Here is a 16,287-nt window from a genome sequence, read left to right on the forward strand (position 1 = left end):
TTCGACTCTGACTGCGATTTATGGTACATTTTTACCGACTCCGATTCCAGGAACCCAATAATTACTTCCGACTCTGACTCCACAGCACTGGTACTAACACGTCTGATTCAAACGGTCAGCTACGCATCAAGCCCTTGATTATCTCAATCGACTACGATAATGAAGAGCTGAAGCAAATCAAATGCAGGACAGTGGGGGTGTCTGAGAAATAGACTGAGAATCAGTGAGTTAACTGACTGACCAGTTAGCAGCAAGTATAAGACATGTATTCTCGTTTATGTATAAAGTTATCTAGCTAGCATTAAAAAAAACAAACAAACACACAAACAAACAAACAAACAAACAAACAAAAAAAACAAAACATGTTAGGAAACATCTTTGGTTTGCTAGTTGTTATGTAGGATATGCAAATTGTTTTAACAAGCGTCATGAGCTACCGTTGCTAGCATACACTGACACTACAAAAAAGTTAGCTTTCAAAACTGAATGTTACATTTGGCAAATTCTGTCTTTAAACTCAGATTTCCGAGGAAACATGAGCCATAGGCAGTGAGAACTAATCGAGAGACTACTCTCACCGTGTTACCGTGGCGTACGAATTTGGATAACTTTTTAAATTAGCTTCAAACATATTTACTCACTGTAGGTCCCGTAGGAGATACTGTCTATCTGCTTTTTTTCCTCAGCTAAATTCACAAAGCAAACCTGGAAATGAATAACAAGCCTTAAGGATGCTTAGGGTTGAAATATATCAATGCCTCTCTTCATATGGGTGCAAGGTCAACTTTATGCTAGGGAATGTTTGCCTTCTCAAATCCTCCCTGAAATAATTTTATATATTGATATGAATGAGTGCATTACACTGTTGGCCATTTTCAGCCATTAGGCAGCTCTGTTTGAGTTACTTTTTTGACATAAAAAAAAAAAGGAAAAAAAAAATTTTTTTTACAATGGAGCCCACTAGGTACCATACAAGGCAAACTTAATTGTGTGTTAGCCCTCAAGTTAGTCTTTGCCCTTCCCCCATAAAGCAAAAGGTAAGCATTAATTTCACATTCAGTCTGTCGGTTATTTGTATGGTTTCTGCTTTTGTTACATTTTTCGTTTGCTTGTTTTTTCGTTTTGTTTTGTTTTAGTTTTAGTTTTTCCTGAATATTGACAATTTTACCTATTTAAGAAGAGACAAGGATAACTGCGATAGTGCAATGTTAGCTTGAGTATTAATCAACAACAACATTAGCTAGCTACATTGACTTGACTTAGCTAAGCACTGTCGCTATAAAGAGCAGGCCTGATTATAGCTTTAGCTAGATTAGCTTAGCCAGTATAACCTACATTACAGCATTAAAAAATAACATTGACTTTTGTGGGTAAAGTGAAAATTGCCAAGTCAGTAAGTCCAGGTGGAAAAGATTTAAAAACTACAGACCTTTGTAAAATTCACTGAAATGGGGTAACATCAAGAAGCTACACCAAGAAGCTACACTGAGGAATTTTGGAGAACTGCTAACAGTAAAGTTTGCTCAACAGTGAAATGTTGAGTGCAAAAAATTAACTACTCACTACTGGTACATGTGCAACTGTATGAAATAGTACCATGTGTTTTTAACACGTGGTGACTTCTACCAAAGTACAACAACAAACAGGTATGCACAAGGTTTTTTAGTATGCAGCTATATAGAGAGTATATTGAGAAGCAGGTACTGTAACAGTTTCAGGATCATAAGTTCGTACACAGAATCTACAAGACTGTGACAGAAAAAAATGTAAGTCAAGACGATTAATTTCATAGATGTGTGTATTCATCCAGTAATAGCATTCTCCCTACCGCTAATATGTTTGGCAACTAGTTTAGCCTCTTTGTCGACACTGAAATACACCACTTCTCATAGATATGCCATGCACTCAAATAAAATGACAACTGTAAATATAAGTATGCTGGCAGGACCTTTTACATGTTCCTACCATGTTGCTTCTATTTTACATTAGCAGTGGGAAGAATGCTCTCACAGACTGTTCAGATGCAAAGTATGAGTAGAGAACAGAGGGGGTCTGTGATGTCATTTCAGAGCTGTGTGATGTCAGCAGGTAGCTTTGTGATGTCATAAGCAGCTTCACTTCACCCTTTAGAACCATCACCTTCAATGAAATGCAAAGCGTTTTGAGTGAGAACGATTGTGTTACCAGATGGAAGGTGAGGGATTGGCGTTGGGAGTGCAGTAACCACGGTTAAACAACATCGATCTCTCTCTCGATCCCCACATACTTCAGGGCGTCGGCTTGGCTGTACCTGCGAACGAGGCCAAGAATGGAAACGAAAAGTCAAATGGTGCCCACGTAGAGTTGAGCCGATCAAAGTTCAAAGAGAACGCATCTCCGTTACTATGGCAACCAAATTGAAAGTGAACAACACCTCACCTGTAGTCAAAGAAAAGTTCCTCCCCCTGCTGGATGGCTCGCTTGGCGAAGATTCCGATGCGGTGATCGCCGTTCACCATGACAACTGTTAAGGGAAACAGTAATAATTTATTTAAAAAATGTGCTTTTTCTTTGGCTGTACCTCTTATCTTCCAGTCTTCCTAGCTTCATAGCAACTTAATTCTTCCCTGTCTAGGAAACAGATAACATGCGACAGTTTTCAAGGACCCTCATAAGAAAACGGCGAATCTCCAAACTTCTCTTACAGTAGAGATCTGGATATAGTCTAGAGAAACGGCTTTGTCAGTTGAGTGTGGACCTTCACTGAAATTTTAATGATATGTTTTGGCCTACGCACTAACAACTGTCCACAGTAAGACTGAGAAACTGTTGCCACTACAGTAAACATGGCCATTTTATGAAAACTGGAAAAAGCGTTACCCTTGGCGTAACAGTTCGGGTTGACTGAGTGGTTAGCAAAACGGATTTTGTTCCCTTTTCGCGTGGCGTCCACGACAAAATCTGTTCCAGCAAGAACGGGTAATTAGAAAAATATTGACAAGTACGGAGACTGAGCAGTTTTCATTTCTTTACAGCGAGAACAGTAACCATTTCAGATAACGAGTGGTTAAACCAGTCTAACCTGTAAAACCAGTGAAACCATTACCATTGTTCAGATTAAACAGGAAGCTGGACATATACTTGTCATAGATTCTTCCTCGTCTGTCTGCCTCATCTTGGGAAATGAGCTACATGTGCACACAAACAAACAAACAAACAAAACACAGATTCCTGAATTCCCATCTACATTTACACAACATTAACACTCTCAGTGCATTCAAAACTAACCTTCATATGTTTACATGGCCGTGAAAAAAGTTTCAGTCAGTAAACACCGAAGATCATCAATTTCCCTTTTAATGTCAGCATACTCAGTGCGACATGACATCGAACGGGGTGTTCTGTCATAACTGTGTTTACATAAACATGTTTACAAAGAGTAGTATGTTTATCAGACATATATCCGTTTATTTGAATGGGTGAAGGGTTGTCGTTTGTGTGTGTGTGTGTGTGTGTGTGTGTGTTTCAAGTATGGACTGAGTCGGACTCGCCTCTCCACAGTACTCTGAGATGAACTCGTTCTTCTGAACGGGCTCTTTGATGAAGGTGCCCCAACCTGCCACGTCAGAAGGTGCTAGGAGCAGGTGCTGGGGAAAGAATTAAAGGACAGTCTGAAGGCTGAACGGGTAAAACAATGGTTATAAAACAAGGTCTTAAACAGTTATATCTCCAGTGTCCTCGACATGACTAACTCTCCAGTATGCTATTAGATCCATACCCATAAAGTGGGTTCTAGGCCAGTAGACCAATTATTTCATAATTGAGTCTCCCTAGGCTGCATGTCTATATGTGATAAAACCAGGTAAGTGTCTTTAGCGGTTATTACATACAGTAGGTTATTGGGTCAGAACCTAAACCCTCTTGAGTCCTCTGCGGACACCTTCCCTTATACATCAGTTCAGCAGACGTTTGGGTGTAAACGATCACTCTGGTCTATGTGTCATCTGGTCGTACGGTCTAGGTGTCGTTTGGTCGTATGGTCTAGGTGTCATCTGGTCAGTGACGCTATGTCATTTGGTGAGTGTCTGGAGGTCTCTGGGTTTAGAGCCTATACCTTCTTGAGTCCTCTTTGGATGCTGCAGTTCTTGCAGGTCACCTGCTTGCTGTCCCAGTGGTCTGAGGCGCCGCAGGTCATGCACAGGTCAGGGTCGCACTCCCGAACAGCCAGGTAACACGGACACTGCTTTGTGTTGCACTGCGTCTTACACCTGCAGCCTGGGAACCGGTTCTGACCTAGAACCCCAAAATCCCTGATTAGAACCAAGCTGAAGTCCCAAGGAACGGAAACACAAAGTTAAGATGATAACGTAGAATTAGATAAAGGACTGTAGTTTTCAGAATGATCCGTGATGATGATATGTAAACCCCGTAATGGAAATTTTTCTGATTCTGATAAACAGCATGGAACTGTTTGTTGCATGTTAGTGGTCAAAATACAGCTGCCTTCTTTACATGGTTGCCCTCTACTGGTCAAAGTAAGGAGAGCATCATTTAGAAAGACAGACATGGAGTTCATCAGTTGTATTGTGTCTCATTTGCCGGGAAGAAGACAGCTCTACCAGCAATCATTCATGGTGTGTGTGTGTGTGTGTGTGTGATACAGATTGATTAATTGGACTGGCAGTCTCTCATCTGCTCTTCTTGCATGTCTAATGCCTATCTGTATTTCTTGTCTTCCTCTCTCTTTTCTCTTGAATTCGACTTCTCTCACTCTGTGCGAGGCATTCGCCTGTGAGGTGAGAATGTAACGCTCTGAGAGTTGTGAGAGAGAGAAAGAGACGGATAAGGAGAATGGAGAGGGGGAGAGGATCATTTTAAAAGGTTTCATTCTCCCTCATACTTCACTCTGTGTAGTGGTGAGACAGAGAGGAAAAAGACAAAAAATTTGAAAGCAAAAGAAACTGATGAACAAACACAAGAATCTTGATAAACTCTGTGTGTGTGTGTGTGTGTGTGTGTGAGTGTGTGTGTGTGTGTCTGCACGCCTCTGTGTGTGTGACAGACGAAGAAAGAGTTTTGACGTTTTGACTTATGACTCATAAATGTCAGACTGGTCTGTGGATGTCTGTGTATGTGTGTTTGTTTGTGTGTGTGTGTGTGTGTGTGTGTGTGTATGTATGGGTGACTCACACTCATTGTCACACTGACAGAATTTCTCACAGAAGTTTTGGGTCATTACACAGGGACAGGAGCTGTCACATGGGTGCTCAGGGTGGTCACATGGTTGGTAGTTGTACACCTGATTGGATGAATTATCTGTCAGGAAAAGCGGGGACAAACACAGTAAATAAACACACCATGCAAACACAGTGTAAAAACAACTTTGCATATCACTGATTCACATCACTACTGCACAAAATACTCTACAGCTAACAGTACACCTCAGAAACATTTGATTTTAATAAGAGCCTTGCTACAATTTCAGAAGGGTTACATTAAATTATGTATATGTCTGAGGCCAGTTACATTAATAAATTATATTTAACAATAATTAATTTTAGAAGACGTCCTGTTTGCTGTTTCGGATAGTTTCAGTTTGCTTGCAGTGAACCGAAACAGTAACACTTCCAGGCATAATACAGAAGACTGTCAAGGCCAGTATCAGCAAAACAGCTAGTGTAACATTTTAAAGAATGAAACGTTTCTTCAGTATTAAACATAAAGTATGTCAGATTAGATATTTAAATAAAGACAGCGTGGAAGAGATCTTTATAAATTTGTTCAGTGGGATTTCATCTTTCTTTTATAAAACGTGACAGAATTATGAACAATAAAAAACCTGAATCGATGAGAATCACGAATAATTAAGAACTAAGAAATGATTTAAGAATTCATTTATTTGTTTAAGACTGCAGGAGATATATATATATTTTTTTTACCTTTTTTTAGCTGGATCTTTGCCCATAACCTGAAATACACACACACACACAGAGTTTATACTGTAAATTTAAGAGGGGTAAAAAAGAAACTTTGATTGACTGGTGAGGGTGGGCTGCAATCTTGCCTGTGTTTTCTTTTCTTCTTCTGAGGTGAGATTGCTCCATCCTCCAGTGGAACACGATGAATCAACACCTCCTTCAGAGCAAACTCATACACCTAATATTCACACACACACACATACACACACACACACACACACACACAGAGTAAGAACAAAAAAAATCACATGATACACCACTAAGTATTTATTGCCCATGCATAGACATACAAACATACACTTCTGTCAACTGAAACACACACACACGCACACGCACATGCATAATCTGTATCATCATTCTTCTCATGGAAACTTTCCTTGAGGTTAGACATGGCTTTCAAAGCCAGATGAGGAGAAGAAGCATATTATCACGTACGCAAACACCCTCTTATTAACCATTTTACCATAACTACAGATGACTAACCAAACTCTCACTGTAACCATGACCAAAAAGACATTTTTTTTGCACTTTTTGTTTAAACAAAACTGTTGTTACATGTGGGAGTCACTAGAATGTCCCCCACAAGGTAAGGTTTTCTCCAGACATTTACATTCTCATGGAGACATTTGGCTCACATTCCAGAACCACCTAAACCACACACACACACACACACACACACACACACACACACACACAGACACACACAACCCTGTCTTTCAGAGACGTACTTTCAGGCAAGAATAAGACTTTGTGGGGACGACTTAAATATATTACATGAGCAGTATTTTTGTGCGCATGTGTCATCTAACCTGTTTGCATGTCTTGGTGCCTATCAGTCTGGCTATAGAGCAGAAGTTGTTGAAATATGTTCCGTGTAACACTCTAAACAAAGACTCGTCCGCTCCACTCCACTGGAGAGGAGCGTCACCTTCCTCCCCTCCGTCTTCTCCCAGACGCAGCTTGGTGGGTGTCTGACAGCGAGAATTTCCCTCTGACACGCGCGTACACACACACACACACACACACACACACACACACAGAGACAGAGAGAGAGCGAGAAACAGGCAGATATTTTGTTATCATTATGTTTTCACAGCCTAACTTTTGTACCATCTGCTTCATAAACCTGTGCAACCGTTTCCGTTTTATTACGACTCCTGATGCACATTACGCATTTCTCCTCCCTCATATATAACTCCTGTCACCCTGTCCTCTGCCCACTTCGGTTTCACAGACCTCTAGTCGCTCTGACTGTAAGAACTGAAACAGACTTGTGGTTAGTTGGTGATGTTTCACCATATACTCTGATAGAAAATAATGTTGGTTCATCTAATCTCTCCATCTGTCTCTTATTTATGTATTTGTTTGTTTGTTTATTTATTTATTTTGAAATGTAAGAAATTATTGATATGACATGAAAACAAAAGATACAATTCCTTGTTCTCTCTGTGACTCTGCAGTTTCTTTAATACACCAGTTCAAAAACAACAAAAGAACCAAATTTGGTACAACCTAAGACATTTGCATTAATTTGTTAAACCAGTCTAGATAAATTAATATGAAGGATGTTCCAGAGTTGTGGCTCTTTGCTACGTTTGGATTTCCACAATGACTCCATAAGATCCTGTATTCCACACTTTGTCACTATCACTGATTAAGATCTGAGATTAAATGCAAAACACCGTTAACAACCGAGTCAAATCAAAGCTCATTTAAGAGTCCCCCTTCTTTATGATGACAGTTATGTTTCGCTTGCTCGCAGTTTTCGAGTTTTGACTAGACAATCTGCACATGCGTTTCATTGGTCATTAACAGAGAAAACCTGTGAGAGGGGATAAACTGATCCTTATTCTTCCCCGAAGAAGTTCGGAGAAACATCAGAGTTCAGGGCACACCACAATGGCTCAGTTCCCCAGCTGTTCACTCTGACTGTAGAGTTCTATACATCTCCAGTGCATTCAAGCTATTTTTGATTCCTGTGCTATTTTTGAGTGTACTCATTTTTTTTCATCCCTTTCTCTCTGGGAGGGGATTGGTGGATAGGAGCCTGCTCTCTGGGAGGGGATTGGTGGATAGGAGTCTGCTCTCTGGGAGGGGATTGGTGGATAGGAGCCTGTCCTTTATTGAGTCCTCCTTGCTTGCCTTTTGACTTGTCTAGGTCTCAAAAACATGTTTTGAGTTCGTGTGTGCGCGCGGACACATTCGTGTGTGTGTGTGTGCGTGTGCGTGCATGTTTGTGGTTTATGAGTATGTGTGTTTGTGTGTGTGGATGTTTGAGTGTGTGTGTGTGTGTGTGTGTGTGTGTGTATGTGTGTGCGTGCATGCATGTTTGTGGTTTGTGAGTATGTGTGTTTGTGTGTGTGTGGATGTTTGAATGTGTATGTTTGTGTGTGTATGTGTGTGTGAGTGTGTATGTGAGTATGTGTGTGTGTGTGTGTATGTTCACCTGATGAACTGGTAGTCTCATGGTCACTGTCTCCATCTTTCTCCTCTTCAGCTGAACCCGATGTGGTGGGGCCACTGGAGCTGGATGGGCGGGGCTGTCGCCGTCGGCGACGAGTCCTTTGTGACCTCAACATGTTCTGCTCTGCAAACTCTTTAGCCCCTTTCTACAGAGAGAAAGAGAAAGAGAAAAAGAGAAGAAATGCAAATCAAAAACGCGAGGATAGCACCCACTTCCTCTGCCATGCGTGAAGCCAACATGCAGCATTTTTTTCACACAACAAATTGCGCAATGTCATCAAGGGGACACAACAAATTTGGTGGAGAGCGCAACTCTTTATTTTCTACCCACAAGTACCCAGAGACCTCATCATTAGTAATTACCATCCCACAGGGAGAGGAAGACTTTTCCCTGATTGACACACCCACCCAAGAAAGCACTGTTTTTTTTTTTTTCATTCTCTCTGCCCCAGTTGGGAACAGAAGGGCGAATGGTACAGGTGAGAAGGTCCATTACACTGCGGTGTGCTGTTCTGATGTGGTTTGTTTTTGTGTTGTTCAGTGTTTTTGTTGTTAAGTGTGGTTATTGTGTTCTACCTGCAGAAGAAAGCAGTCCAGTCCACAGGGTTCTGTCTCCATACGGATCTCCTTGCTTTTCCTCTTATACACATTCGGACTGGAGTGGAATGCTGCACACACACACACACACACACACACACACACACACACACACACAAACTCATTTAAGCGTTATATGAACAGTAAGAAAAAGAGAGAGAGATAAAGAGAGATAGACATAGACATAGATAGTAGGGGTTGACCGATTATTGATATTCAGCATTTTTACGATTATCGGAATCGTTACTTTTTTTTTCTGATTGCCGATAAAATAAATTAGTTTAAAAATGCGCTACTTTGGCTCTGATGTGTTAAATTTATAAGAAATGCTGCTGGGAGCCCCCTGCACTTTTTGTTTTAAGATAATGTTGAAAAGTTCTCTTTTAATTAAACATATGCTTCATGGCATTTCAACAAAGTCTTGTGTTAGAGTTTGTGTTATTCTAAATTTTGACACCAAGATTTTCATTTTTACTGCAAATGCATATCGGTTCCAAAGGTAAGTTATCTGTCTCCTTGACTACTAATAATCGGCATTGGCCCTGAAAAAAACATATCGGTTGCCCCTGATAGTTAGAGGGAGACAGACAGAGGGAGAGAGAGAGGGAGAGATACAGAGAGAGAGAGAAAAACAGACAGACGGAGACTGATGGAGTGCTTATACTCACGGTGGAGGAAGCAGTCATACTTGAAACAGCGTCTGCAGAAAAGAGTGTGGAAAGAATGGAGGCTTTGCTCCCGTTGGACGGATTTGGCAAAGGGTCCATCCATGTTGGGTGTGCAGAGAGGGGGCAGCTTCACCCGACCAGGGGGCTCCAGGAGGTCCTTATATCTGTTCAATTATACACCACAGAGGAAAGGTTGGGGGGGGTGGGGTCATAAGGAGTAGAAGACACAAACACATAATCTGTTATCCAAAACCAAGAAACTAAACTAAACTGAACCTGATTAAACAAAACCAATATGGATTGAACTGAATTGCCTTTAACTAGTCTGAATGGATTTGGATTGAATTTCAGATTCCACAGCAGCAAACTAATCTGAATGGATTTGAATAGGATTTCGGATTGCACAGCAGTAAACGGAAACTGAAGTGAACTGTGGAACTGTAGCTTAAGGGAGCCAAGCCAAAGTCTGCAACTGGAACACTGGTGTGGTTTGAGACATACAGGTTTTTTTTTTTAGGAAAAACACTGTTTTTTTACTGAAATGATGATGCATTCTGCAGAACAATTGTAATACCACACGCGCAAGTCATAAAAAATAATATTAAAATGAGGTAAATATTAGTCTTCTTCGAATGACTACAAGGCCGCACGTTTTCTCAAAGTGAAGATAAACATCCTCTACTATCAAAGCATGGTTTTCAGTTTTTATTTGTTTGTTTATTCATTTGTTTACTACAGTCATACTTTTCCTTAAGCTCCTCCATAGTGCCCTTATATGGGAACATGGACGCAATGGCTGTAAAGATCTTGTCATGAGGTATCTTCTTGCTGGAGGTCAGTTCTCTCCCTGAGAGACAGAAAGAGAGAGAGAAAGAGAGAGAGAGAGAATCATGTTTTATGTCACACAGTTTTTTCTCACATTCTATTTTCTCACATCTAGAGTTTTCTCACATTTTGTTCTATTGTATTCTGTCTTATTCCACTTTATTCTCAAATACAGCCTCAGGGCCAAAGTGCACATATTTGTTTGTATGTGTGTGTGTGTGTGTGTGTGTGTGTATGTCATATCAGGAAGAAAAAGTGTGCATGAGATTGCGTGTATGTGTCTATCTGTCACTCTCTCTCTCACTCATTTCCTCTCTTTCTCTGTTTCTGAGTGTGTGTGTGTGTGTGTGTCTGTCCCTGTCACGTAGCTGTAAGGTTTTGTTTGCTCTGAGCTGTCCCTTGTGAACCTCTGAGTGCAGGTTGGGTAAACCTGTTTGTCTGTACAGTAGGGTGGCCATGATCAGGTTACAGAACACTGTAACCCCGGCACACTGCAGCAGGTACAATACACACCAGCCCAGAGAGAGAGAGAGACACACACACACACAGAAAGAGAGAGACAGAGACAGAAAGAGAGAGAGACAGGGGAGATAGAGAGAGAGAGAGAGAGAGAGGCAGACGAGAGAAACAGGGAGAGAGAAACAGAGGCGGGGGGGAGGGGGAGAGAGAGAGAGAGAGAGAGAGAGAGAGAGAGACAAACAGGGAGAGAGAGAGAAACAGGGAGAGAGAGACAGAGAGAGATGGCAGGGGCACAGAGTGAACAGAGACAGAGGAAATATTTGCGTGTAACAGATGAGGGCAGAGTAGACAAATTTGGTCTCAAACAGAGATTGAGAAAGGGAGTACTACGATGGGGTGAATTAAGGTCACAGGAGGAAAAAAAAAAAAGACATGATTACGCACAGGAGAGACAAAACCGAGAGAAAGACAAAGAAAGATCAGATGGTACAATTCTCACACCAGATAAGAATATCAGTGACAAACTACAGACTCCAGTTCAAACCTGATTCAACTAAAACAACGTAAAATGAACACGTTTTCTGAACAATACTAAATATTGAATATTGTCATGTGGTTTTTTTTTTTTTTTGTATGACTCCTGATTCTAGAATAATCACCAGCCAGTCAACTCTCAATTCATCATTTTCAATGATTAACCATTCTGTCCAAACAGTTTAATGGTAGACAGAACTGCATCTTGCGTTTGGCATTTTTTACAGCCCCAATGCATGCTGTGTCACCCTGGCCCCAACTGTGAGTCCACAACTGTTTTTTGTTTTTCCGCCGTTGGGCAGGTATGTCAGCCAAGGTTACTCTCTCCTACTCTCATACCAGAGCACAGATTCACAGATACACCACTGCCTCTGGCTAGAGTATTATACGATTGGTGCTATCTTTCAAAATTCATTACACTGCATGGCGTTGAGGTTTAAGTGTGACAGAGGAAGTGTGTTCCAGCCTCACTCGGTGCGTGTGAGGTAAGTGCAGTGTGTGGGGGCGAAAAGATTATTTTTGATGTTCCATATCGGGAAAACAGATAAACGAATAAAAATGATATACGGGTCACTTGAGGACACCTATAGACTGAATTTTAGTGTCGGAGTTATGCGATTGGTCAGCATTCCTGTCAATCAAACAATTCGCTGAGGCGGTAACTGCTGCAAACCTTCTGTTATGCTTTTCCTCTTCCTGGTGTAGAAGGCTATTGGCCGGGCTTTAGACTCTGCCGAGCCTTCTTCTGTATTCTTCCTCATGCCTCTCTCCTCCTCTTTCTTTTCCTCCTCCACCGAGACCTCATCTTCCTCCTCTTCTTCTCCTTCCTCTTGATCAGAGTACTGGCTCAGTGCTTCCACCAGCTCCTTAAAGATCTCATCACTGATGAAGCCTCCCTCTGACACACACACACACACATGAACACACACGAACACACACACATACGAACACACACACACACACACACACGCATGCATGCACGCACAAAACACACACACACTCATGACATCACGTGTTAATCCATAGACCCCCCCCCCCTCTAACTGACAGAAACAGTGGTTAATTCTGACATCATGGGGAGGCAAGTGTGTGAGTGTGTGTGTGTGTGTGTGTGGGGGGGGGGGGGGGGGGGGGGGGGCGGGCGTCTGAGAAACTCACCTCTGTCTCCATGAACGCCGTCATAGTTATCAATCAGCTCCTCAAGGAATGCCTCATCCTGCTCTAACACCTCATCGCCCATATAAGGAATGTTATGGAGGAAAGTCTCGTCCTCCACCTGACAGAGAGCGAGGGAGAAGAGGATGGAGGCGGGCTACGGAAAAATGGTTCATCTGACTCTTCATTTGATGAAGAAATGTAGCAGTAGAGGAGTGTGTGTGTGTGTGTGTGTGTGTTTTGGTCTGGATGTTGTGACTATGTGAGAGACAGAAAAAGTGAGCAAAAGGATGACTAATTTCATGAATTTCATGTTGGGAAAAAACACCGTCTTACTGAGAGAGATAGAGTCTGTGCCTGTTTATGAGTGCGTGTGTGTGCGTGTGCGTGTGCGCGTGTTTGTGTGCATATGTGTGTGCCTGCCTGCATGTGTCTGTGTGTGACAGTAGGTGTGTACAGGAGAGGATATCCTCTACAGGAGAGAAGATTAAAACACACAGAGATGACACTACACTCGTCCTAGCTGACCTACTTAAAGACATGACCCATGCCACAAAATTATACTCCATCTCCTTCTTACCCCTCCACACCCCCACCCCACCCCTCTGCTGTTTTTATCACTCTCTCCATCTCTCTCTCTCTCTCTCTCTCTCACTTTATTCCTGATGTGTTTTCATGAATGTGTGTTTGTGTGTGTCTCTGTGTGTGTGTGTGTGCACTTATTGACAGTGTCCAGTACCATGAAGTTCTGCTGCAAGGGGGACCAAGAGTACATGAATGGTATCCCGGCAACGGTTGTCAGGGGTCGCATAGCAACTGCCTGGTTCTGGAAGGACGGAGAACCAAACTCCACCATGCACAGCTGTGATTTGACACAGAAAGAGAGAGAGGCGGGGTTTAGGTACTTTCCAAAAATACACACGGTACAGTCCAAGAAATTAGATCATGACATTCATTCTAACTCAAATAACTCACTTTACTTGCCTATTATCGTAATTACTAATAAGTGCAATTACCGACTTATATTACACGATGCCCTAAATATGATACGTCTTGTGAGTAGGCCTACAAAATTGTTGGAATAATAACTAAATGATCTTAATAGCCATTTAATTACTATTTAATTAAAAAAAAAAGAAGAAAAAAAAAACAGGACACAAAATCAGTATATTACCATAAACTGTAAAAGCCTATTTACTGCTACGGTTTCTCATTTTGCATTGAAAACAGAAAAAATAAGAGAGAAAAAACGCTTCTTGAGAGAGCTAAAGCTCCATTTATGATAGCATCGCATAACATAGCATAACTGCAAGAACCATTACTCTACATCTATGTAAAGAAAAAAAAAATGTTTATAACCACAACAGTTTTAGCAAAAAGAATCAGCAGAGTTGAGATGTTTCCCTGAGGCTGATTTTGTTGTGGACTTTTCAGACAAGGTTTATTTATTGACCTCCGTCTGGCAGCCAACACGATTTTTGGCAACACTGCTACTGGAAAAATTGGAAAGAAGAACACTGTTGCCAACTTCTGATACCAGACAGTCTGCTGAGATTACGAATACCTCCAGTATGAATAACCTAAGGTTAAGTGAGTTTGCAACAGGGCAGCTATTGGATGTATGTTTGCATTGAAGGGCTGCTATTGGGTGGCTGTTCCTGAAGGAGGGTTGCTATTGGATGAATGCTTTTATGAGATGGCCAATGTTGAACAGCTATTCTCAGAAAAGGTCTGCAATAGGATAAGAGCTCTGAGAGTACAATCATCTGATTTGGTCACCTGGTGTAAAAAAAATCAGACCTCTATCAACTGGTCTGTGATCAATGCAGGCATCTGACACGTAATGGTTTAGACAGTGTGAAGGGACATAGCATGCTGATCCCGGATCTGTTAATGAGGAACAAGTAATTGGATGCAGAGGCAGCGACAACGGACAGGCAACCCATCTCTTAGAGCTCTGTACAGGTGAAGAGGATATTGGAATTGCTTTTTTTCCCCCAATCTCTTTCTGAGAGTTTACTTTTCCGGTTTCATCCTTGTAAGCGTCCAAACGTCTTCTTTGTCTAATGATTTTGTCTTTGCCTGTCGGGATCATATCGTGTCCTATCTCCCTTTCCGTGTAGCATCTAGCATCTCTCCTTGGCTCTCTCGTTTTCTTGTCCTCTCTCTCTCTCTCTCTCTCTCTCTCACCTTCTTGTTGGGAAGTGAGCCTCCGGACGTGGAGAGGGGGATAGACTGGATTCGAAGTTTGGACCACTCCTCGTTGAGCAGATCCGTCCGTCCTTCGATCTTGCGCCGGTTAGACATGAAAAGAGCCTGGAGGCACGCGTAAAACACACAAAGGTAAGGGAAAAACACACAAGGCACGGGGGGGAAAGCGCACAGACACGTTCACACAAATTATTATTTGTTTTCATCGACGGAACTGGAAAGTAGAACGTTCAAACGCAGTTATCGGACGATGATCTGCGCTTTGGAGAATGGAAAATGACAAATGAAACTAAACCAACAGCTAAAGACAGGATGTGAGGGAAACAGAAGTGGAGCGTATAGAAAATGAGAGACCAAAAGACACCAGTGAGTGTCAACAAATACACAAATACCAGAAAAAGAGATGGAGGAGACTGAAGAATAGGTAAGCAGAACAAATGGACAGTGACAGAAAGACAAAAAGGATGTGAGAGAGAGAGAAAGAGAGAGAGAGAGAGAGAGGTGAGGCAGAGAGACAGGAACGAATATCCCTCCTTACCTTCACCTCCTCGGCCTTGCGGAAGCGTTTGAGCTGTTTGAGTCTCATGTACTCCGACTTCACCCTCTTTCTCCACTCCAGCAGACTACGGGGGGCTTTGGTAGCGCAGGGCCGTGAATCTGTCGCTTCCTCCATCATCCTAGGGCGAGACAGCAGGACAGCCAGAGGTTACGCTCATCCCAACCACAGAGAGAGCTTTTTATGGGGACTGAGTCTCTTCAGTCTTCAAGCAAGAGTGGATAAATCTCATCCCTGGAGGGCTGGTGTGTGTGTGTGTGTGTGTGTGTGTGTCTTTGTGTGTGTGTCTTTGTGTGTGTATGTGTGTGACTACAGGAGACAGGCCTTTGAGGACATGCAGTGAGCTAAACTGGTTTTACTAAACAGGTAGTGAGTACTGGATTAAAGCCACATGGATTGGGATTAATTGAAAGAATGTATCAGGATTAGTATAATTGACCACTGTACTGACCCGCATAGCTACTCCAGTCAAAATGTTGCTATGTCCATGTAATCTCCTTAAGGTAACTCAGATTAGCGGAGATTGTGATGTTTGTCCATTAATTAGTTAACCAATTAATCGATTAAAGCCTTTCAGTGACTATCCAATTACCATCCATCAGGTCTGCCAGAAGTGTGAACCAAATGCCTAATTGGTCCCACAAATCCGTTTTTATTTGTTCCTTCAGACGTCCTGTGGTTTCACACTGACTTTTCCCCACTCATACTATTGTCTTATTTCATGTATTACACATAGACTTGACATTTTCTGATGTCTTAGCACACTTCTTTGCATTCATTCCACCCCATCATAACAATATATTTTGGATAAAATGTCTAAAATAACAAATTACTGTATATGTGACATAAACCAGGCCGATTC

The 16,287-nt window shown here is 41.9% G+C and overlaps 1 protein-coding gene across 1 annotated transcript; it reads right to left on the bottom strand.

Annotated features, from left to right (window-relative positions):
• Positions 1–939: 939 nt before the first annotated feature.
• Positions 940–15,675, bottom strand: ezh1 (enhancer of zeste 1 polycomb repressive complex 2 subunit). The gene is made up of 19 exons (XM_030793178.1): positions 15,408–15,675; positions 14,849–14,974; positions 13,398–13,520; positions 12,662–12,779; positions 12,177–12,401; positions 10,430–10,532; positions 9,686–9,849; positions 8,997–9,088; positions 8,404–8,566; positions 6,767–6,948; positions 6,044–6,135; positions 5,919–5,947; positions 5,170–5,295; positions 4,094–4,272; positions 3,531–3,626; positions 3,086–3,167; positions 2,860–2,940; positions 2,419–2,503; positions 940–2,290 (listed from the first exon to the last, which is right to left on the bottom strand). Exons 1-19 carry the CDS (start codon positions 15,543–15,545, stop codon positions 2,230–2,232), a joined length of 2,265 nt encoding a protein of 754 aa, XP_030649038.1. The 5' UTR covers positions 15,546–15,675; the 3' UTR covers positions 940–2,229.
• Positions 15,676–16,287: the final 612 nt, after the last annotated feature.

This window comes from Chanos chanos, chromosome 16 (genome assembly GCF_902362185.1).
Source record: "Chanos chanos chromosome 16, fChaCha1.1, whole genome shotgun sequence".
NCBI classification, from domain to species: Eukaryota; Metazoa; Chordata; class Actinopteri; order Gonorynchiformes; family Chanidae; genus Chanos; species Chanos chanos.